The sequence below is a fragment of the Ursus americanus genome, chromosome 36, assembly GCF_024610735.1.
Source record: "Ursus americanus isolate L20-20 chromosome 36, mUrsAme1.1.p, whole genome shotgun sequence".
NCBI lineage: Eukaryota > Metazoa > Chordata > Mammalia > Carnivora > Ursidae > Ursus > Ursus americanus.
The window spans coordinates 26,682,147-26,704,803 of record NC_142162.1 but is presented as its reverse complement, the minus strand read 5'-3'; the positions used below and the strand labels follow the sequence as shown (position 1 = coordinate 26,704,803).

The 22,657-nt window shown below is 42.7% G+C and overlaps 2 protein-coding genes across 8 annotated transcripts in view; one reads left to right on the top strand and one right to left on the bottom strand.

Annotated features, from left to right (window-relative positions):
* Nucleotides 1-9,585, bottom strand: part of TUBGCP4 (tubulin gamma complex component 4) — a 34,385-nt gene extending 24,800 nt beyond the window's left edge. The window contains exons 1-4 of one of the 3 annotated variants that reach the window (XR_015723190.1): nt 9,269-9,585; nt 4,519-4,647; nt 1,065-1,187; nt 631-684 (exon numbers count right to left, since the gene is read on the bottom strand). Coding sequence is in view for 2 of the 3 variants with exons in the window: in XM_087859241.1 (XP_087715367.1) it covers nt 631-684; nt 1,065-1,187; nt 4,519-4,647; nt 9,269-9,346 (384 nt within the window). In the remaining variant the exon portion in view is untranslated. The remainder of the gene's footprint in view (nt 1-630; nt 685-1,064; nt 1,188-4,518; nt 4,648-9,268) is intronic. The other 2 variants (XM_087859241.1, XM_045771956.2) reach the window with 2 other exon arrangements.
* A 64-nt stretch (nt 9,586-9,649) lies between these two features.
* Nucleotides 9,650-22,026, top strand: ZSCAN29 (zinc finger and SCAN domain containing 29). Of its 5 annotated transcripts, none has more exons than XM_045771936.2 (6): nt 9,650-10,040; nt 10,673-11,101; nt 11,576-11,780; nt 13,599-14,294; nt 16,614-17,084; nt 18,823-22,026. In XM_045771936.2, exons 2-6 carry the CDS (start codon nt 10,784-10,786, stop codon nt 19,689-19,691), a joined length of 2,559 nt encoding a protein of 852 aa, XP_045627892.2. In that variant the 5' UTR covers nt 9,650-10,040; nt 10,673-10,783; the 3' UTR covers nt 19,692-22,026. The 5 variants fall into 5 exon arrangements, with proteins under 5 accessions (XP_045627892.2, XP_045627882.2, XP_087715366.1 ...); XM_045771926.2 differs by having other exon boundaries at nt 9,650-10,114; XM_045771944.2 differs by having other exon boundaries at nt 9,654-9,717.
* The last annotated feature ends 631 nt before the right edge of the window (nt 22,027-22,657 follow it).

Here is a 22,657-nt window from a genome sequence, read left to right as displayed (position 1 = left end):
GCAGAAAGAGAATGACAGATAGAAGCAGTTTCTATTTCTGAGGCTAGCATAATTGTTAATATTGAAGTCAATATAGAGCATTAATATCAGACATTAGATTTTCACTAAATTTGGAGCTTTCTAAACAGTTCTGATTTCGGAAAGCATACAAAATATAAAATGCCGGACTCTGAATTCAGAAGGAAAAATGTTCTCAAAAATAATGTCTTAAGTTAGATTATTCTTTTTTTTTAAACTTTTAATTTCAGTTTTTTAATCTTTTTAGAGAGGGGGGTGGGCAGAGGGAGAGAGAGAGAGTGTGAATCCTAAGCAGGCTGCATGCCCAGTGCAGAGCCTGACGCGGGGCTTGATCTCACAAACCCTAAGATAATGACCTGAGCCAAAATCAAGAGTCAGGTGCTTAACTGAACCACCCAGGTGCCCCTCTTTTTTTTTTTTTAATTCCTCATTTTTTTTAAAAAAGATTTTTTATTCTTAAGTAATCTCTCCACCCAATGTGGGGCTCAAACTCACAACCCTGAGATCAAGAGTCCCACGCTCCACCAACTGAGCCAGCCAGGCGCCCCTTAAGTTAGATTATTCTAACAATATCAACAGATTCCAAGGCATTTTATTATTTGGGCAACATACCTGATCCAAGGAGTAATTGACATGTGATATGGAAAGATGGGGGTCAGCCAGGAACTGCAACAAAAAACACTGTGATTAGGGCTCCAGATAAAACTATCTCAAATCTATTTGATCTCTGAAAACAAGATGAGAATCTGAGAATGGGCTCCATGTTAGTGTTAGGCTATCGAGAATTAATAATTCGTAGAGTACTAATTCTGATTTTTCAGGTGACCAAAACACAGAGCTAGGGCTCTGATAAACGCACTCAAGAACCTTCGCCATGATCTGCATGCCACTTTGTGGCCTGGGCAATCACAGAATATACCGTACCCTTCAGCCATGCAGAAAATAGCTCTCTCTTAACTACCTGACCACATCAAAGGGTATTTCAAACTCAAGAACATGCCGTAATTGGCTGCCCCAGAGACGTCTTTCCCGTATCTCTCTCTCACCTCTTGTTCCAAATCAAGCAGTGCTTGGCGATAAGGCTGCAAAACCGAATCCAGCCCCGTGCAGAAGGCCCTTAGGTAGATTCCATGTAACCCGCCTTGGCCCTGCTGAGAAGGATGGTGATCCTGAAATCAAACAGAGAGAACTCAGCCTCACAGCTCAGACGCCAAAACCTGAGGAAAACATTATCCTTTATCAGTGTTACTGATTTTGCTTAAATGATTCCAAATCAAAGCAGTGCTTCAGTGAGAGGAAAATCCAACTAGAGAGACAGATTTTGAGTTTTGACCTTTTAAATAAATGTGATATTTTAATTTCCCATGCAGCCTAGATGTTACAGTCAGGTAGGGGGCACCCGGGTGGCTCAGTCAGTTAAGCGTCTGACTCTTGATCTCGGCTCAGGTCATGATCTCAGGGTTGTGAGATGGAGCCCCACGTCGGGCTCTGCACTGAGCACGGAGTGTCCTTAAGATTCTCTCTCTTTCTCTTTCTAAAATAAACAACCAGGTAATACCTCATATTGTCAGTGGAGATTTTTCTACAACTAACCTTAAAACTTTCAGCTTAAATCCCTTTTGCGGCTTCCCACTGCCCCAGAATAATATCTCCACTCCTCTGCATGGCATACGATGACTTCTACATTCGGGCCCTTAACTATCTCTCCAAAATTATCTTTTACTGCTTCCAACTTCACAGTCTCATTTCCAAACTACCCACAGTTCACCAAATGTGCCTTGCTTCTATTTCTCACCCCCATGAATCTGGATGTGTTCCACTTATAACTGTGTACTCATCTTTGTGACAAATACCTACTCTTCCTACAGGACCCAACTCAAGCACCTCTTTTCTCAGAGCCCTTCCTAATTCTCCCTCGGAAATGGACTGCTCCCCTTTGGTGCCTTCATAGCATCTCTCGGTAGTGCTCGAACTGTACTTTTGTTTATATGCCCCCTCTCTAGACCCAGAGCTTTGTGAAGGCAGGACACACACTTTTTTATTTTATTTTATTTTATTTTATTTTATTTTATTTTATTTTATTTTATTTTATTTATTTTATTTTATTTATTTTATTTTATTTTATTTTATTTTATTTTATTTTATTTTATTTTATTTTATTTTATTTTATTTTGACAGAGAGACACAGCGAGACAGGGAACACAAGCAAGGGGAGAGGGAGAAGCAGGCTTCCCCGAGCAGGGAGCCTGATGTGGGACTCTATCCCAGGACCCCAGGGATCATGACCTGAGCCGAAGGCAGACACTTAACGACTAAGCCACCCAGGTGTCCCAGGACACGCACTTTATTCATCTTTGTATTTCAGCTACTAGCACAGTTCTTTGAACACAGGGTAAATATTTACTGAATAAATAAAATGACCTCAATCCTCCTTCTAACATCCCTTCTCCTGCCTGGCCTGGTAATTCATCAGGAGCATGAATCTGATAGTCAACACGAAGAGTGATAAGACTCTCACCAAGAGCCCACTTATGAATATGGCTTGTCTCTCATGAGACCTGCAATTTTTTCTAAGAGCCTCGTCTGTATTTTACACGGGGAATGCAGAAGAAGTGACTAGAGGCCATGATGACCAGCCTCTCTGGCTATGTACTGACTTGGATGATTAGGCTCTGGGGGCAGTAGATACAATCACAGAATACCACAACGAGTGGGGTAGGAAGCTTAGACTCGGGGGTTACGAGGCACGGTGTAGTCTGAGGATGCTGCGAAGGATACTAGCATTTCCTGAAGATAAAGGTTCACAGCTATAATAAGACTGGCATGGGTACAGGGTGAAATAGACCAGATGGGCTTACAACCAGCCAAATTTGTTTTGATCGTGTATCATTTTAGAGAACTGAATGTCTTCATTTATCACTAAATGAAAGAGAACTTAAGTATGCTTTTTACTGTTCCAAAAAAAGAGGCACTACAGATATCTTTAGAATTTGGGAAAGCAGAAATTCACATATTATATAAGATAAAATCTATATAGTCACAGGAACACAGGACAGGTTTTTTTCTTTTACATGTTACTTACAAAATTAAAACTAGAGGCCTTTTCATCTATATAAATATATGGGTTCCAATTCTGATTAATTCATGTGCCCTCATTAATATGATTTTATAGCAAAATGGCACGATTAGATTTTAAACTCACAAAATGACACTGATTAGATTTTAAACTCACATTTAGCTTACGCATTTGCAATAAAATCCTTTTGAGGGAATCAGAATCCCTGTCCCAGAGATGAAAATATAAGGCATTATTCTCCAACTCCTCTGTCCCACAGATGACCATCAAGGGCCTGACAACCAGCTTATATAACAGACGGTACTGACTGCCTTATTTCAGGAATCCTTCCTTTTCCTTTCCAGAAGTCCCCACCTTTCTCCTCAACCAGAATCATTGTTTCAACTGGGCAACAGTCATCACTGAATCAGAGTCACACAATTCAGCAATCTTTTTACTTACCACAGACAGAATTAAGGACTGTTAAAAATGAGAGGGAACTTTAAAATTTCTCTTTAAAAAAAATACAAGTGCTTCCTATGCCCCAGGCACTTTGCATGATTTACCTTGTTTAATCTTCACAAGCCTAGGAGATAGGTGCTACCTATTACCTCTATTTTATAGGTAAGTGAACTGAGCCATAGTTACTGAGCATTAGGTTACTGCCAAGCAGTCTACGGCCAGTAAATGGTAGAGCAGGACACAAATTCTTGACCTCTACACCATTAATCACAATTAATAGTGTACACTTCCAATTAATTCATATTAATGGATAATATTTATTAAGTGCTTGCTATGTGCCAAGCACCTTCTCTGATTTATCTCTTATATTTTCATATAAGAAAAATGAAGCCCAAAGATTTTAGCTGATTGCTTCCATGTGACTAAGGGAGTTAGAAGCAAAATGGCAAAAAGATCCGAAATGATGCTTCATGCTTTTACCATTGGAATTGGAACTCTGGTCCAGCTCAGAGTGATTTAACTCGGGTCTCCTAAACCCAGGCAAAGCATATTTTCTCTTATACCAATCTACCTAGATTGGTCCCTGTGTATATTTTCTCCCTTGTTTGACCTAGTTACCTGGCCCTCACTTGAATAATTCAATGATAAGAAATTCATAACATCTTGTGGGGCGCCTGGGTGGCACAGCGGTTGAGCGTCTGCCTTCGGCTCAGGGCGTGATCCCGGCGTTATGGGATCGAACCCCACATCAGGCTCCTCCTCTATGAGCCTGCTTCTTCCTCTCCCACTCCCCCTGCTTGTGTTCCCTCTCTCGCTGGCTGTCTCTGTCTCTGTCAAATAAATAAATAAAATCTTTAAAAAAAAAAAAAAGAAATTCATAACATCTTGAGACTTATTTCATACCAATTACCAATGGATTCACTGAAAACCTGACATGGCCCCTGACCTCTGGAGGTGTCCGTTCCCTGGGAACAGCAGCCTACCTGTTGCTGCACATGGCCTGTGTACTGTTCAATGAACTCGGTGAAGCGAATATAGTCCGTACCCAGCCGGCAGAGTCGGTTCAGGACGCTGGTTTCACTGGGATGGAGAAATGGGAAGTCCTGTGACACCTGTTGGAAGAGGAACAGGCTAAGAACACTGACGCCCCCATACCTTTGAGGTGCTTCAAAGGCTTCATACTATGAATCACTTCCCTTCTTAAGATGCCCATTTAAGCGTGGTAAGTTCTAAAGTGCTACAAGGTATTGCCCCCCATCCTTGACCTAGTAAGTAGTTTACTGAAATAGGTGGTAACACATGGTAAAGAATTCAAACACTACCAAATGTTGTACATTAAAACAAGTCAACCTCCCCACAGGTGGCTACTATTACTTGTTTCTTACTCAATCTTTCAGGGATGGCCTATAAGGATATGGAGTTTTGGACCTGATTTCAACAAAGTCTCTTTAGTGATACTGCTCAGACTAGGATCTGCAGACTCCAGGGGTTTGTCAGACATATTCTTTTTTTTTTTTTTTTTAAGATTTTATTTATTTATTTGACAGAGATAGAGATAGCCAGTGACAGAGATAGAGACAGCCAGAGAGAGAGGGAACACAAGCAGGGGGAGTGGGAGAGGAAGAAACAGGCTCATAGCAGAGGAGCCTGATGTGGGGCTCGATCCCGTAACGCCAGGATCACGCCCTGAGCCGAAGGCAGACGCTCTAACCGCTGTGCCACCCAGGCGCCCCTGTCGGACATATTCTTAAGATTTACGAATTCTCTATAAAATCTTAAATTTTATTTTCATTTCAATAAAAATGTAAAACTAACGTAACATACTATAACCTACAAAAGCCCCTTATAATTGGACATATAAATGTAGTGTCCATATTTTCATTTGTATTTGGTATTTCATTTCATTGGGTATTATTTTAATTGAAATAAAGGCCAAATAATAACCTAGTATGCTATATAAAGGTTTCACAGCAGTTCAAGTAGAACAGTCGTAGGAGAATGTATCATTCAACCATATTTTTTTTATATTGTGGTAAAATATACATAACATAAGTTACTATTTTAGCCATCGTCTAAGAAGTACAGCCCTGTGGCGTTAAGTGCATTCACACTGTCGTGCACCCATCACCACCATCCAGCTCCAGAACTTTATCTTCCCAAACTGAAACTCTGTATCCGTTAAACATTAACTTCCCATTCCTCCCTACCCCCAGCCCCTGGCAACCACCCTTCTCTTTCTTGTCTCTATAATTTTGACCATTCTAAGTACTTCAAATAAGTGTAAATACAATATTTGTCCTTCGATGACTGGCTTTTTTCACTTAGCATAGTGTCTCCAAGGTTAATCCATGTTGTAGCATGTATCATTTGAATTTCCTTCCTTTTTAAGACTGAAAAATATTCCACTGTATGTTTGTGCAGCATTTTGTTTATCCAATTCATCTGCCAAGGGACGCTTGAGTTACTTTTACCTTTTGGCTATAGCAAATAATACTGCTATTAACGTGGGTATACAAATATCTGTTCATGTGTATGAAGATATTTTGGGATGTATACCTGGAAATGAAATTGCTGGATCGTTTGGTAGTTCTAGGTTTAATTTTTTTTGAGAAGTCACCATATTATTTTCCACAGGGGCTGCACCATTTTCCGTTCCCACCAGTAATGCACAAGGGTTCTAATTTCTCCACGATCTCACCCACACTTGTCATTTTCTGTTTTTTTGATTGAAGGGTATAAAATGGTATCTCATTGTGCTTTTGATCTGCATTTCCCTAAAAATCAGCCATATCTATAATCTTTTCATTTGCTTATTGGCCACTGTATATCTTCTTTGGAGGATCAACCGCGTTTAACGAACACCTACTTACCCCAGGCACTGTGTTAATATCCCAAGATTAAACAGTGAACAAAATCAGATGTAGTTACTATCCCCAAGGAACTTAGCATATTACATATTTATATCGTGAGTACTATATTTTGTGGATGCCATCTTTACATGACAGTAAATGCAGTAAAAAATAGGGAAAGAAGAATTTTTCTGCTACTGAATCCACAATATGTTTAGGAATCCATTCAATGCAGATTTTAATGACATAACACCTACCATATCTTCAAGTTAATAACTTAAGAGGTACCACAACACAGTGCTTAAGAATCGGCCTTTGGAGGCCAGCCTAATTACTCTGTTAGTGCAGCTCCCTTCAGCTGGAGCTGTAGCCCCAATAAAGCCTTGCCTGTGGCTTTGAAAAAAAAAAAAAAGAGAGAGAGAACTCATATTTAGAGTCAGATTGCCAGGTTTGAATCCCTGAGTTGTCTCTTACTTGCATGAAATCTTAGGCAAATTAAAATACCTCTCTGTGCCTCAGTTTCATACCTAGAAAGTGGAGATGGTAATTGTGGGGATTAATGTTAATACATGCAAAGCCATACACACTGCAAGCGCTCAATACATGAAAGCAATTTTTTATTATCAGGACCGCTCTACCCAGTTATCAAGTGATATTCCCACTAAAATTGGAATTTTGAGCAGTGCTTTGTTGGCAGAGTTTTATAAAAGTTCAGGGTCTAGTTATTCTGAAACAGCAAACAATACCTTGAAGTTATTGATACCATTGGGTATAACTTTCTTATATTAACAGGCATTCTTTACCACAGACTTACTGAAGTCAAAACAGAGATCTGTAGCAGTCATACTATTATTAAACTCAGTGTTGGAGATTTAGTTTCAGCAAAACAATAGTGTATGTCACATTAAATCACCGGTTCTCAATCAGAGGCAATTTTGCACCATTTGGTAAATGTCTGGAGATACTTTTGATTGCCACAATTCAGGGGGTACTACTGACATCTAGTGGGTAGAGGCCATGGATGTGGCTAAACATCCTATAATGCACAAGCAAGACACACCCCACAACAAAGAATTATCCAGTCAATAATGCCAAGGTTGAGAAACTATACATTAATGTTATTTTGAATTTATCCATTTGGTAGTTTTGTTTACTTTGTAACAGATATTTGGTTTAATAGTTTTTTAAGAGCAATATGCTTGAGTTTATACTTAGGTTAATGTGTACATATATTCAATATTATCATAAAATGATTTTTTATCAATATTTGGCATACAAAACAATTTTTACCTTTATTTGATTGTGAAAAACAGTGCTCTGCAGAAAGTATGCAGTATTTTCTGTTTTTAGTAGTCTTTTTTCCTTCCATAAATATCTGAACACCTACTATATGGCAGAAACTCTGCTGGCTACATTGATGAAGAAAACCACTATAGTCTTTGCCCCTATGGGCAAACTATGAGGGAAAACCACTATTAACAGGTAGCAAAAATAAACAATATGAACTGTGCTAAGTCCCATGAGGGAAATAAACAAGCTGCTGTGATGGAGAGTAATGGCATATGGTGAGGATACCTAAAGAGATGGTCAGAGAAAATTTTTTCTGAAGTGACTTTAACTCTGAGACCTTAAGAAGTCAAGTTCCCACAAATACTTCCTAAGCATTTCCTTCCTATATACCTGCCATTGTGCTAGTTTTACAGGGGAAAATATGGAGAGGAATCTGATTTATAGGTTTTATATAATAAAAGTCATTTTTCTGCTCTTCCACAGCCTGTACCGCCAATTTTTATAGGAATAGGCATGACTTTTTTTTTTTTTTTTCACTTAAATTCCAGTTAGTTAACGAAGTGTAATACCAGTTTCAGGTAGATAATACAGTGATTCAACACATCCATACAACACCCAGTGCTCATCACAAGAAGTGCACCCCTTAACCTCCATCACCTATTTCACCCGTTCCTCCACGCCCCTCCCCTCTGGTAACCAACAGTTTGTTCTCTATAACGAAGAATCTGTTGCTTGGTTTAGAATTGGCATGACTTTGTGATCAGAGCTAGATTCAAATCTTGTCATTACCAGGCCTAGTCACCATGAATTTCTCTGAGCTTCAGTTTGCTCTTTTGTAAACTGGGGCTAACAATACCTAAGTTACTAAGTTATTGAGAGGATTGGATAATATTACTGAAAGCAGAAGTAGAAAAGAATGGTTCACATACTGGAGCCAAGCACACCTGGTGTTCAGGACGAAGCTCACTAATGACTAGCTACCAGGTACAGGGAGTTAATCCGTGAAGTGGAGGTAGGTGACTGTGAAGATTAAAAGAGATAATGCATATAGTACCTAACCCTTCCTCCGTATACATTCCTGGTTACATGAAAATCGCCTTCCAAATTCTCCTAGTGCAGAAATTTCCTGGGAAAGGAGTAATGAGGGAAACACTCCTTCGTTTTTCAGTCAACAAAACTGGCTGACCCCATACAGTGTGTTAAGCGCTACGTATTTGGACTAGCTTTCAAAGCTCACTTTAAAGCAGTGCGTGCGTGAAAACTGGTGAAAGCGCCTCCTTCACTTGAACATCCAGTTCCCCAGCAACTCTCGCTTAGATACCTCAACCTTAGGCAGGGTCGCGTGCTCCCTCCTCCTCCCCGCACCCTCCGGCGTCCTCCTACAGTTAGCCGGCCCCGGCCCAGCCTCTCGAGGTGAGATCCAGCGCGCCGACGCCCCTCAGGCACTTCCCCGGTTACCAGCCCAGGGACTCGCCCCGCGAACACCTCAGCGCCTGGAAGCCCCGCCCTTCGACCCCGCAGACTCCTCCCCCGGGCACTGGCGCTGGCCCGCCCATTCTGCGCTCCCGAGTTCCCGCGCTGAGCTAGACGGTACCTGGAGGCCACTCCGCTTGTTCCACGTGAAAATGGACCCTGGGTACCCGCTCAGAGCCAAGAGCAGTTCGTGGATCATTCCCACGGCGGACCTCGAGTCCCTATTTGCACCGCCCCCTCCTCCAACGCCCCTCCAGGGGACCGCGGAGACTAATGCTGCCTTCTCGACAAGGCCTCTGGGACAGGCGGTTCGTCCTGAATCCCAAGCGGCAAGACAACTGCTGCGGGAAGAGCGGAGGGGAAATATTACGGGATAGGCGCCCCACGTCCCGGAAGTGTGCCGCGCTCGCCTGGGCCCACTCACTCGCTCCTGCCGCGGCTCTGCTGGAGGAGTCTCTGTAGTTGCCCTTGCGCATGCGCCCTCAGTGCCCGAGTCGCCCGCTCGGACTTCCGGTTTGAGAGCTGGACTGGGAGGCCGAAGAGCCGGGCCTGGGGCCCGACCCTAAGAGGGTGAGGCTGGCCCGGGGGCAGAGATGCGAGTGGGTTGAGGGGCAACCCCGAGAAGAAGACGCTCCCAGGGGTGGCCGGAGGGTGCTCTCAGGGCGCCTTAGCTCGGTCGGAGGCCTCTGGAGGGACCGCACGACGGCTCCGAGAGTGACCTGGCCGGAGGGACCGAAGACAAAGAGGCCGGAATCCCGCACCCGCCGCTCCTTGAGCCGAGTCCCGCTCCCGCGAACCCCGCAGCACCCGGAGCCCCTGGCCAGCAACCGAACCCATCCTCAGGAGACCCATTACTACTGCCCCCTCGGACTCCCTCTCGCCACCAACTCAGTGTAACTCCCCACGCCTACCGGCCGGCCCTCGCTTCAGGAACCAAAACCAATCCTCCCAATGCGGGAGGTTTCCCGTCAGTAGTTCCCGAATAGTTAATGAGGGGTTACTTAACGCTTTGTGGGAAAAGACCCAGTATTCAGTACTTGATTTTTGTCCCGGGTGGGAATTGGTAGTTGTGTAGTCTGAGGGGACCGGGAGGATGTAAAGGGCCTCCGGAAGGACTGCGGAGGTACTGGGGGAGAACAGTTGCGACCCGCTGGACAGAGGCTTTTTGGTGCCTTCAGCAGGATGGTGACTTGCCTTTAGATCCTCTCAAGCTCCAGGTCTCCCATATGGTTCAAACTCACTATGTAACATTGGTCAGGGGAGCTAAATGGGATCAGGTTTGGGGGGAGGTGGAAGAAAGCAGACAATACTTTATTCTTTGCTGCTTCCCCGGGCTGCCTTGGAAGTCACCCAGAAATGGTAGCTTTTGAAAGATCTCTCCTTCATGCTGTTTTGGCTTGCTGTCCTAAAGTTGGTGCTACCTCAGATGGCCACGTGGAGTATATGGGAAGTCAGGCCAGCTCTTGGCAAGACTTTAGACATATGAGTGTATTTCTTCTGATAGTGCCATCTCTCTCTACCCTAGGAGGAAACTCTTCTTACAGTTGACTCATCTGCAGGTGATTCTCCAAGGACATGGGAAAATAGGTGTAAGCCCTCGAACCCTTAAGTGGAGGGGAGCTGCTTTCTGCTGTGAATGATGGCCAAACCCACTCTGAGAGGGAATGGCACTAACTCTGAGACATTCCGACAGCGCTTCAGGAGATTTCACTACCAGGAGGTAGCTGGGCCCCGGGAGGCTTTCAGCCAACTCTGGGAACTTTGCTGTCGTTGGCTAAGGCCGGAGGTGCGCACCAAGGAGCAAATTGTAGAATTGTTGGTGCTAGAGCAGTTCCTGACCATCTTACCTGGGGAGATCCAGAATTGGGTACAGGAGCAATGTCCAGAAAGTGGAGAGGAGGCAGTGGCTCTGGTGGAAGATTTAGAAAGAGAGCCTGGAAGACCTGGACGTTCGGTGAGAAGGGAGGGGGAATTCAGAAGTCTGTGACTGGGAAGGGGCAAGGATAATATGAAGGTATATACAGGTTTAAAGAGGGGCACAACCTCCTTTGTTGATGCTTATACTTCTGGTCCTGGAACAGGTAACTTTTTCAGATAGAGCTTATCTGGAGATGCTACCTGGGTGTACCTTTGCTACCTTGTCATAATGAGTTATTCATACTCTTAACAGTTTTTTACTTAAGAGGGAAGAAAGGGGCATTATTTTTTAGCTTGTAGGTGGGTTTACTATTTTGAACTTTTCTTTCTGGAGTTCCAGCTGCTCTAAGCTAATGGAATAAGAAAGACCCTTGTTTACTCTTAAACCCCTTCCCCTGCCAAACCTAGCCAAATCCTAAAAGGATGAACTCTTTTGGGGTATTAAATAATCTCCTCTGGGAATGCCCCTCATTATAACCTTGCAGTGACAATTAATGGGGGTTGTTTCTAGGTCACAGTCTCTGTGAAGGGGCAGGAAGTGCGCTTGGAGAAGATGACACCCCTGAAATCATCACGAGAGTTATTAAGTGTTCGGCAGGAGTCAGTGGAACCCCAGCCCAGGGGTGTAACCAAGAAAGAGAGGGCAAGGAGCCCAGACCTGGGACCACAGGAGCAGATGAACCCAAAGGAGAAGCTCAGACCTTTTCAAAGGAGCGGTGAGGAGTAGATTCGTATGGGAAGATAGTATGCCATTCTAAATTGGGAAGTAGGGTTGGGAATAGTGAGTGGGAGTGGGATTTCAGGAAATGAGTTGAAATTATAGAGTATGCAGTTGTTGGAGGCATCCTGAAGGTATGTAGTTTAGCCCTCTGATGTAGTATTCTTATTTCCTCTTTTGACAAGTCTGCCAGAGGATGGCTTCCTAGTTTTTATCAGAATTGGAACTATTTTATTTCCTCTTGGTAATGATGATACTAGGTCAGTATTTTCTAAATAAAAATTCTTTTGTATACTTGAAGGCACAGCCTCCTTTCAGTCGTTTTCCTTCTCCAAATTGAACTATATTTGTTTCTTTAAGCTCTTCCCCAGAAGCTCCATTCTTTAGACCTACTAAGTTTTTGTTATTCTCCTTTGGAAGTGAAGTCTTCCAAATATCATGTTAATCGTGGAGAACTAAATTATATTATTCCAGCGAAGGTCTGGTAGGTAGAGGCAGAGTAGGAATTTTACATCAGAATTTCACTACATTTTCTTTCAGTAGAGCTCAACTAATTATTTGGTGATTATTGTTTACTTGGTAACTCCCAGGACTCTTACCACTTTCCCCATTGTCTTTGTGCCTAGTGCTTATTGTTGTACTTGATTTTGTAGAACTTGTTTTTCTTCTTTGTACTCAGTTGAACTCCATATTATCTGTTTGTTTGGGTTTTTTTGATCATTTCTTTAACTTGTTGAAGTTGTTTTGAATTCTGATCTTATCATCCAAGAAGCTAGGCTTCTCAGCCATTTGCAATGGTGTCTGTTTAGTAATCCAGATGCAACTCCTCTACCCGAGAGACTTGCAGAATTAATCATTTTTTTGAACACCTACCGTGTATTCCAATGCCTTGCAATAAGTTTATAATATTACTCTGCAATAAGTAAAGGTGCCTGTTCTCAAAGAGCTTAGGGTGTGATTGGAAGCAAATATGTGCTGAACTGAACTGTGTTGAAACTGTGCCAAACAATGACTTTTACTCAATTTGTGTGAGTACAATAGGGGTTTGGCAGAGTGAGAGATGAGGGAGGGCAGTAGGGAAGGCTTTATAAGGTGGCTTTGGCAAATACGACTTCTCATAGAATGGGTTAAATTTGGATAGGAGGGACTTAAAGGAAAGGCACAGAGTGATGAATAACAGTATGCTGTGTTCTGAAGGGGAGTCTGATATGAATGGACAGTGCATGGTAGGCACTCAGGTTAAGGTTCAGCAGTATAGTGTTTGAGCTGAGGAAGCAAGAGCCTGGAGTTAGGTAGGGACAGCGACCGCTGCATTTATCCGGCTGTGAGAGGATACAGGGTCTAGATCTGGATGACGGCATGAGGAACAGAGCAGGACATACTATGGGAAAAACCTTTAGAACTTGGTGACAGTGTGAAGGAAATAGATGAACTGAAGTTTCCCCCTTGAAACCACTTTGAGTTTAATTCCCTAGCGCCAAGTGGAGAACTTATAGGAGACGGGAGGTGACTGTTCCCAGCAGTGCCAAGACCTGTAACTGGTGAGGAGAGCTAGGGAGCAACATGGAACAGAAGTTATTTGCTCTGAACACACAAACAGAACCTTTTCCTCTCTTGTCACCCTGCTCTGGAAAATCTTTTTTGAGGTTTTATGTATTTTCCCCACTTTCTCCAACCCATTGAACTTTCTGAAAACACTTTCTTAGACACTTTCTTTATAAGCCTCTTGGATTCAAAAAAAGGCAGGTCTGAACTCAGAGATGTTTTTATGATCAATCCAAATTATGATATCCTTTGTTTGCTTCCCTGCAAGCAGGCTTTCCATTTCCTAAATCCGGTGTGGTCTCCAGGTTGAAGCAAGGAGAGCCATGGATCCCTGATCTGGGGTCCAAAGAGAAGGAACTCCCAAGAGGCAGTCACACAGGAGATAGACAAATGCATGCTGATCTGTTACCACCCAAGAGAGAGAGAAGAAGCTGGGTGGACCAGGATCACTGGGGCTTTGAGGATGAGAAGGTAGCAGGTGTGCACTGGGGCTATGAAGAGACCAGAACTCTCCTTGCAATTCTCAGTCAGACTGAGTTTTATGAGGCTCTCCGAAACTGTCATCGAAACAGCCAAGTGTATGGGGCTGTGGCTGAGCGGCTCCGGGAGTATGGCTTCCTTCGGACCCTGGAACAATGTCGGACCAAGTTCAAAGGTCTCCAGAAGAGCTATAGGAAAGTCAAGAGTGGTCACCCACCTGAGACCTGCCCCTTCTTTGAAGAGATGGAGGCCCTGATGAGTGCCCAGGTCATCGCCTTGCCCAGTAATGGCTTGGAAGAGGCAGCCTCTCACTCTGGCCTAGTAGGCAGTGATGCCGAGACTGAGGAGCTAGGGCAAGGGGGCTGGCAGCATGAGGAAGCAGAAGAGGGTATGGCTGAAGAGTCTGACAGTGATGAAATGGGCCAGGAGGCCACCCCCCAAGACCCCGACAACTCAACTGCACCTGTTCTTTTTCGAAGCCCAAGTGGTAAGAAGCTTTTCTTTTTGGGGTTCTGGGATTAGATTTGAGGAATTAGGAGACTGCATGTGCAGTCAGGAAGTTTAATGTTGCCTGTCAGCTTTGTCACTTAAAGAGAACAAGAGGCACTTCTCAGTTCTATGTATATTTCATTCTCTTTGGTGGGAAAATTAGATAATAGTAAGTAGGGAGTAATTTTAGATATTTTAAAGAAGTACATTCAGAAAATTCTAGAGAGGGGCGCCTGGGTGGCACAGCGGTTAAGCGTCTGCCTTCGGCTCAGGGCGTGATCCCAGCATTCTGGGATCGAGCCCCACATCAGGCTCCTCTGCTGTGAGCCTGCTTCTTCCTCTCCCACTCCACCTGCTTGTGTTCCCTCTCTCGCTGGCTGTCTCTATCTCTGTCGAATAAATAAATAAAATCTTTAAAAAAAAAAAAAAGAAAAGAAAATTCTAGAGAGTTCTTTAAAAGAATATCAGTCCTTCCATTTATTAAAATATTTTTTCCTGATTATAAAATCACTAACTGCTGAGAAAAACCTGGCACTATACTATGTTTAAGGAAAGTATTTATTGAGCACCTTATACAAACTGGTGCTTCATCTTTTATTTCCCCAGTCCTCAATGTCAGTTTATTTTGTGTTCCTTTTCACTTAGCATAGCATAGTGAAGGACTGCCCAAAGCTGGGGAAACATTTTCTAAGACTCCTCTAGGAGATTCGCAACACACATAGTAAGAAATCTTGTTTAACACTTTGTTGAAATATTATTTGCCCATGGAACTGTTTTTTAAGTATTATTTAATACTGTTGATATAATTTGTATAACCATGTTGTTACAGAAAGAACACCAAAATATGAGTCGGGGCTTTGTTTCTAATCTTGAACACTAATCACCTGGGTGACCTTGGATAGTTACCTGACCATTTCAGAGCTGTTTCCTCACCTGTAGAATGGGGCATGACAGCAGGACTACATCTCTGAAGTTGCAGTTTCACTGTGAACAGTGATCTTTTCCTTTCATTTTTTATTATATGGGTGTTGTTACTTCAGTTCTGTTCTAGGCTTCTTGTCTTTCTGTCTTCTACTTTTTCCTTTCTCAATATCTGTTTTTTTTTCTTTCATTCTCTCATTTTGTCACTGTTATAAATGCAGGTAAATCACAGACATGGCACATATGCTAGCTGCTATTATTTTCATTACCTGTTCTTTTCATCTTTTTCCACTGCTTTTTCTCTGTCTTCCGATTCTTTCTCCAACTCCTTTACCTGCAGTGAGTGGAGGATGATGGAAGCAGCATCATCTCCAGCTGGCAGTCAAGTGGGAGGAAGACTCTGAATCTCCTTTCCCTCTACCTTGGGGGCTTTACAAGGAGCAGGGTCTGTAATCATACTGAAGTACTGCCCAAGGGAGGCCTGCACCACTAGTACGGGCTCAGGCCAGGAGATACTGCTCTGCTTCCTTCCTCTTTCTGGCTTCCACCAGTCCTTCACTCCTTAGGATAAGGTGCATGACTATCAGGTCCTTACCTTGTACCCTTCAGGTCTTTGCTATTACTGGGCTTGCTTTTTTGAGATTGTGGCAAATGAAGAAGGGCCATAATAGGGATTGGGCAACAGTGTGATTCTGAAAGAGACTGTTCCTTGGGGTCTTGAGTCACGCTTTGGAAAACTTAATTCATAAGGAAGTACAGCTGATGGAAAAAGAGTGATCAGAGAAGTTAGGGATAACTCATGACAGTGATTGACTGGGTCTTATTCCCCTGACCAGTTATTTTCTAGTTAGGATCAAAATTCCAGAGAAACTACTAGAAGAATGGGGAAATGCATCCTGTGCTTTTTTTTTTTTTAAGATTTTATTTATTTATTCAACAGAGATAGAGACAGCCAGCGAGAGAGGGAACACAAGCAGGGGGAGCGGGAGAAGCAGGCTCATAGCGGAGGAGCCTGATGTGGGATTCGATCCCAGAACACCGGGATCACGCCCTGAGCCGAAGGCAGACGCTTAACTGCTGTGCCACCCAGGCGCCCCACATCCTGTACTCTTGACTCAGTATATGTAATGACTGTTTCAGTGATCTGGTGGAAACGCTTTTTTTTTTTTTAATGGCTAAAGAGAACATAGGAATCAAGTCCCTGTGAAATTGCTATGGGATATAGAGAAGCAAAACATTCTATAATGAGTTTGTATAGATTTTGGAAACAGGAAGTATTTTTTTCACCTAGGAGCCCAAGCTTAGGTGGTTTTTCATCATGCACTTGATAGGACTGAGTAATTGAGGCTGTGAAGCCCTGGATTAAGTGGTGCTGAAATTTCTCTTCTGGTGGCAGGTGTACACTGGGGCTATGAAGAGACAAAGACTTACCTTGCAATTCTTAGTGAGACTCAGTTCTACGAAGCCCTCCGGAACTGTCACCGCAACAGCCAGTTGTATGGAGCAGTGGCTGAGCGGTTATGGGAATATGGATTCTTAAGGACACCAGAGCAGTGTCGGACCAAGTTTAAAAGCCTACAAACCAGCTATCGGAAAGTCAAGAATGGCCAAGCACCAGAAACCTGTCCCTTCTTTGAAGAGATGGATGCTTTGGTGAGTGCCAGGGCTGTTGCCCCGCCCAGTGACAGCCAGGAAGAAGAGACAGCCTCTTGCCCCATCCAGGAGACCAGTGAGACCGAAGCTGAGAAGCAAGCTGAGGTGGCAGAAGAGACCATAGAAGAAGATTCTGAGGATGATGAAGAGGACACTGAGGTACCTCTGGGGGTTGTCATGACCCGTGCTCCAGTCTTATTCCAGAGCCCCAGTGGTAAGATCCTTTTACTTTTTGAGGTTTAAGTAGCAAAGGGGAGGCAGTGGGATTTAGGAGAAAAACCAACAATCTGAAGACCAGGAGGCTGGTCTCTACACCCAGCTCTCATGGATTCTTCTTGTGACCACCTTCTCTCTTCTCCATGTTGCCTTTCTATTAAAGCAGCTCACAGAGGGGATATAAATTATTCACCTGACTTGCCTTCTCATCCTACAGCTTCTGTCTGATGGGTGCAAACTTTCTAACTTTGCCCTCTTCTACATCTGAGCTGTTAGGCAGTTTACCTAGCAGGGAGTATGAAAGTTAACATCTCCCAGGTAGCATGTGGGATACCCATAGTGGGATGAAGTTGATTTTAAAAGTTCCTTCTTGTTAAATGTTTTTTCCTCTACTTTGAACTTGTATACCAGTTGTATGTCTGCTTTATTCACATCTATGAAAACCCGATAACCTCTTTCTTCAGCCACAGCCGGGCAAAAGTCTGAGATTTCTTAGGGAATGGACCCTTTGAATCTTAGCTGTTGTGAGAAAAAGAAATACTTCACTATGGCTTTCCTCCTTGTGGGAAGAATAATTCTGATTTTGGAGTCATAGATGTATATGAATCTGAACTCTGTTGTCCATTAGCCAGCTGAGTGACACAGAGCAAGTTACTTAACCCTGTAAGTTTGCTTACGTATTAAGACCTACCTCATCGAGGGTGATGTAAATGAGGTACTATGGTGAAGCACCTAGCACAGTGCTTCAGCACATAGTAAGTACCTAATAAGTAATAGCATTCTTTCCGAAAAGTTCTTCAGATCTGCATTCTTCAAGGGTGTTCCATGGAGCATCAGTTCTGTGGGGGTGTTAATATTTCCACTAAAAATGGTTTCTAGGTTTAGGAAATGCTAAATTACCCTCTTCGGAGGCTCACAATACACACTCACATATTAAAGGTTCTGAGATTTCATCGAATCCAACAAATCTCTCTTTCATGGGGGCATCTTATAAGACTGGGCTTTTGGATAGAAATACTGTTTTTAAGGGGTACATAAACAGGCTGACGCTCAGTATTCCTTTGCTCTCAGATGTTGTCCAGGGAATTTGGGATCCAGGATTTTTCTGAACCATCTGAAAATTTGCCAAGCGTCTGCAAATTCACATAGCCTGGGCGTGGGGAGACCTGGTATTTGGTTCTTAGAAGAATATTAAAAGCTTAGCTTGAGCATTAGAGTAGTGCTTTGGGAACATTTAATGATTATTTTTCCATGGAAAAGAGAATGTTTTAGGGAGATACTTTCTAGCAAAATTTATCTCTCAGAAGGCCTTCTGTTCTTTGAAAGACACCAAGTATTTTCCTACCCTGTTTTTATTCTCTATATTGGAATTTGAGGGAGGGGGACTCATATAGCTCTTTTTGGATATAGAAGTTTCTCAGAGTTTTCCTGGGTATTCCTAGACCTCTCTTAAATCTGGTAGGTTTTCCTTGGTATACTGAGAGGGTTTTCTGAAGATCATGGGTATCCAGGAAGAGTTCAAAGAATGTATTAATCAGCCCCTATAACAGATGAGAAGCACGTGATTAGGTTACTAAGTAGAGGAGTAAAAATAGTGGAATTCTAATTGGTAGTAGTCATTTGGGATCTAGTGCTCCCTAATTTTTATCTTTAATCATCTAATGTGATACTTCCCTTACCCCCAGCACATAATATTGAGGAAATGGATAACCTTTAAAATTCTATTCTTATATCAGGTTTTGAGGCTGGATTTGATAATGAAGAGAACCTAAAACGAGATATTTCTGAGGAAGTACAACTACATAGAACATTACTTGCAAGGTCTGAAAGGAAAGTTTCCCGTCATCTTACTCAGGGTAAAGGTGGTGAGAGTGAATGTAGATCAGGACAACAGTGGGCAAAGACCCCAGGGGAGAGAAGAGGAAAACAAACACTCCCAGAGAAGAGTTTAGGTAAAGTTCTAAATCATCAGAGACCTTACCTGGGAGAGAGACCCTGTAAATATCTCAGATACAGCAAAAGCTTTGGTCCGAATTCCCACCTCATGCATCAGATATCTCATCAAGTGGAAAATCCATATAAATGTGCTGATTGTGGGAAAAGCTTCAGTCGGAGTGCACGCCTCATTAGACACCGGAGAATCCACACTGGAGAGAAACCTTATAAGTGTCTTGACTGTGGGAAAAGTTTCCGTGACAGTTCAAATTTCATCACCCACAGGAGAATCCACACAGGAGAAAAACCATATCAATGTGGTGAGTGTGGAAAACGCTTCAATCAGAGCTCAAGCCTTATAATTCACCAGAGAACCCACACAGGAGAAAAGCCCTATCAATGTGAAGAGTGTGGAAAAAGTTTCAACAATAGTTCTCATTTCAGTGCACATCGGAGGATACACACAGGAGAGAGACCCCATGTGTGTCCTGACTGTGGAAAGAGTTTCAGTAAGAGTTCTGACTTACGTGCACATCATAGGACCCACACAGGAGAGAAACCCTATGGGTGTCATGACTGTGGCAAGTGCTTCAGTAAAAGCTCCGCCCTTAATAAGCACCGTGAGATCCATACACGAGAAAAACTTCTGTCACAGTCAGCACCTAAGTAAGCCCCTGAGAATTTAAAGAATAGATAAATGCATTGAAATGGTTTCAAAAAGTCTTCCAATAGTAGATCCATCTCCTATTCTCTGCCCAACCAGCATAGGAAACACTCTAAGATTTACCCCACTCTGTTCCCATGTTTTTCCTGGATCTGTGAATTCCTAAGGTAGTCGTCTTAAGAATGAAAGGAAGATTTCAGTTCCTCTCCTTGCCTTCATTGGAAATGACAGATAACACCTTTACCTCTCAGTACCTGTGTTGTTCCCTTAATAGAAAGGATGTAAGTAGATCCCATGTATTTATTTATCCTGTTATTCAGCTGCATTTCAGCTGGAAAAACCTATCACAGCAGCATTTCAGGGAGAAGTTCTGAAACTTTTCTTAGTGGGTCTAACTCTTTATACAATAATGGAAATGCAAGAAAGTGGCTTTTCCTGTTCACATAAGCCTGTGCTCAGAATGACACTGGTCGTGCACACTCTTCATTTACCTTAAAGGAGAGTTTAATATCCATCGTGGTTCTGCCCTATGAATCATCTTGTCAAAAGCCTAGGTGTTCTATATGGGGAAACAGTGTAAACCTTATATAAATATTGAAGTGTCATCCCTGGATTTCTTAATTTCTTCTAAGTCCTAGAAGATCTGGAATAGAATAACACATTTAGAGCAGCTAGTTTAATTTTTTTTCTTCTGTTCTATGTCATCTGAATTTCATCTGCTCCCTCTGGTCCAGAAGTGCAAAGAGCAAGCCAGCTGGATATGCTGATATAAGAGAAGGCAGTTAAAGCTGCCAGTAGGGGATTGTCTGCATTCTACACACTCCAAACACCTAGTGTAGTGTTATACAGCACCCCATGGGTGCTCAATACTAACCTGCATCGAACAGAAACCACTGCCACATACCCATGGACTAGGAAACAGGCCACTTTGCTCTTTACCCTAATGGCAAGGAAGACAGATTATCTTTGGTCATTGGAGCTGCCAGTACTCACACACGTGCACGTGCACATATTCAACTGTATGGATCTATTTTTAAAAGCTCTTCAAACACAAGTGTAATTCTGATCTGTATAATCAAATAGTAATGAATTAATTGCCCATCTATTCATAGTAGTATGATGAGCCCTGTACAGCACAAGGTAAACAGACCCTGTCCTTGTTCTTACAGTCTAAAACAGATGACACTGACATGGACAAATAAATAAATGTACAAGTAGAGCTTCAACAGTTTTAGAGAAATCTAGAAATCTAGTAACGTTTTGCATAAATGTTAAGGTAAAATGCATTATAATTTTCTATAAGAAAAATCTGGGAGGTATTTTCTTCTCTTTATTCAGGAAGGCTTCATGAAACAGCAACTGTTCAAAGGAAGGAAGGTTACTGGGTAAATTAGGGTGGGATGAACTCTCCAAAACGAATCACAAAGCTAGTGCTGAGTGGGTGAGAAATAGGAAAATTGGAGAGCAAGGTGTTTTATGCAAATGGAGCCGAGGGCAAAGGACAGACCGTAAGGAAAGTTAGACAAAATCTGGAGCAGCACAAACTTTGAGGAACAATATGATCTAGGCTATGCACGAGAGAGAGAACTGTCTTAACTGGAACATGGAGTGCTAGAGGGAGATCAGGAGCTGGTGGTCCATCCACCGATAATAAATCAGGTACTGTGCTGTACTTATTGATGAAAGAGCCAGCTCGCACTGGGGAAGAAGAATGAGCATTTTAGGAGACTAGCTCTTATGGGAGACAAAGGTCAGAAACTAGTATCTTGAAAAGATACTTCAGTGGGCAGGTCTGAGGAAAGAGGAATGTGAACAGATGGCCAAGTCCTGGGATACGTAGCTGTTTCATATTCGCATTTAATCAGAGTCCTGGGGCTAGAATGAGATATCAAAGAGGAGTGGGGAGATAGAATATTCTCTAAGTCATAGCTTGCTGTGTTAGATGAGAGGCTGATGAGTATTCTGGTGTTGAGGGACCCTACTACAAAGAATCTCCTAATGTTTATTAGGAGGAGATGGTATCTCAATTATGTGGCCTAAGCAGACAGGAACACAGAAGAAACACCAGTCTAAAGCAGTGCCTCAGGATCTGAGACGGTTTAGTAAGTGTGTTTTTTTAAATGTGTGTTTTTTAATATGAGAGATTACTGTCTTTATTGTATTTATGGATAGTGTGTAAAAAGCACTGGTTGGGGTATCAGCAGATTATGAATTCTGCTTCCAGATGTCTTGTGTGTAAGTCAACCTGTTTCCATCTCCCTTTCTGTAAAGCAGAATAATGTTTACACCTTAATCTGCCTCTCAGGGATACCATGTTAATAAAAATTATGTCTATAAAGTACCCAGTGTGTCTTCAGGTGGTTCCCCCCCCAAATATACATGTGCAAATTATTAAGTTGTTGGTGCTAGGAAAAGAAAAATATTTACCTGCTTTTTTGGCTCCCTCTGTGGGCTTATCAGAAGTATGCCTGTTTGAATCTTTCTGTTGTAGACTGAGAAACAAATTAGGATGTGGTAAAAGAGAAATTAGAATGAAAATCCTTCTGTGGTATCTGTATCCATTAGGACAGTGCATTAGGGCCTATCATAACTGGGCATGGAGAGTAAGTCTTACTTTAAAAGACCCAGGACCAGCCTCCCCTGCACCCACCAAGCTGATGAGAAGAATGTACATAAGGAAGAGGGCAAAGGCAAACTCTCTTACTAGGGAAAGCCCATTTCATCTCAAACTAGCTTAATAAGCCATTTTCTGCTACCCAGTCTGCCATTCCTGAGGATGGAAGAAGAAATAGTCTTCATTCTAAGAAAGAGAAACCAAGGCCACTGTGGGTAGAGCAAGAGGATCTGTGCATCCTACCCTTTTAATACTCATAAGACCTTTGTGGGGACAGACTGAGTGATACGTATAGCAAAGGAAGTAAGGGTGTATTAGCAGGAGCTGCACAATCACAGCTTCATCAGCTGTTTCCTAG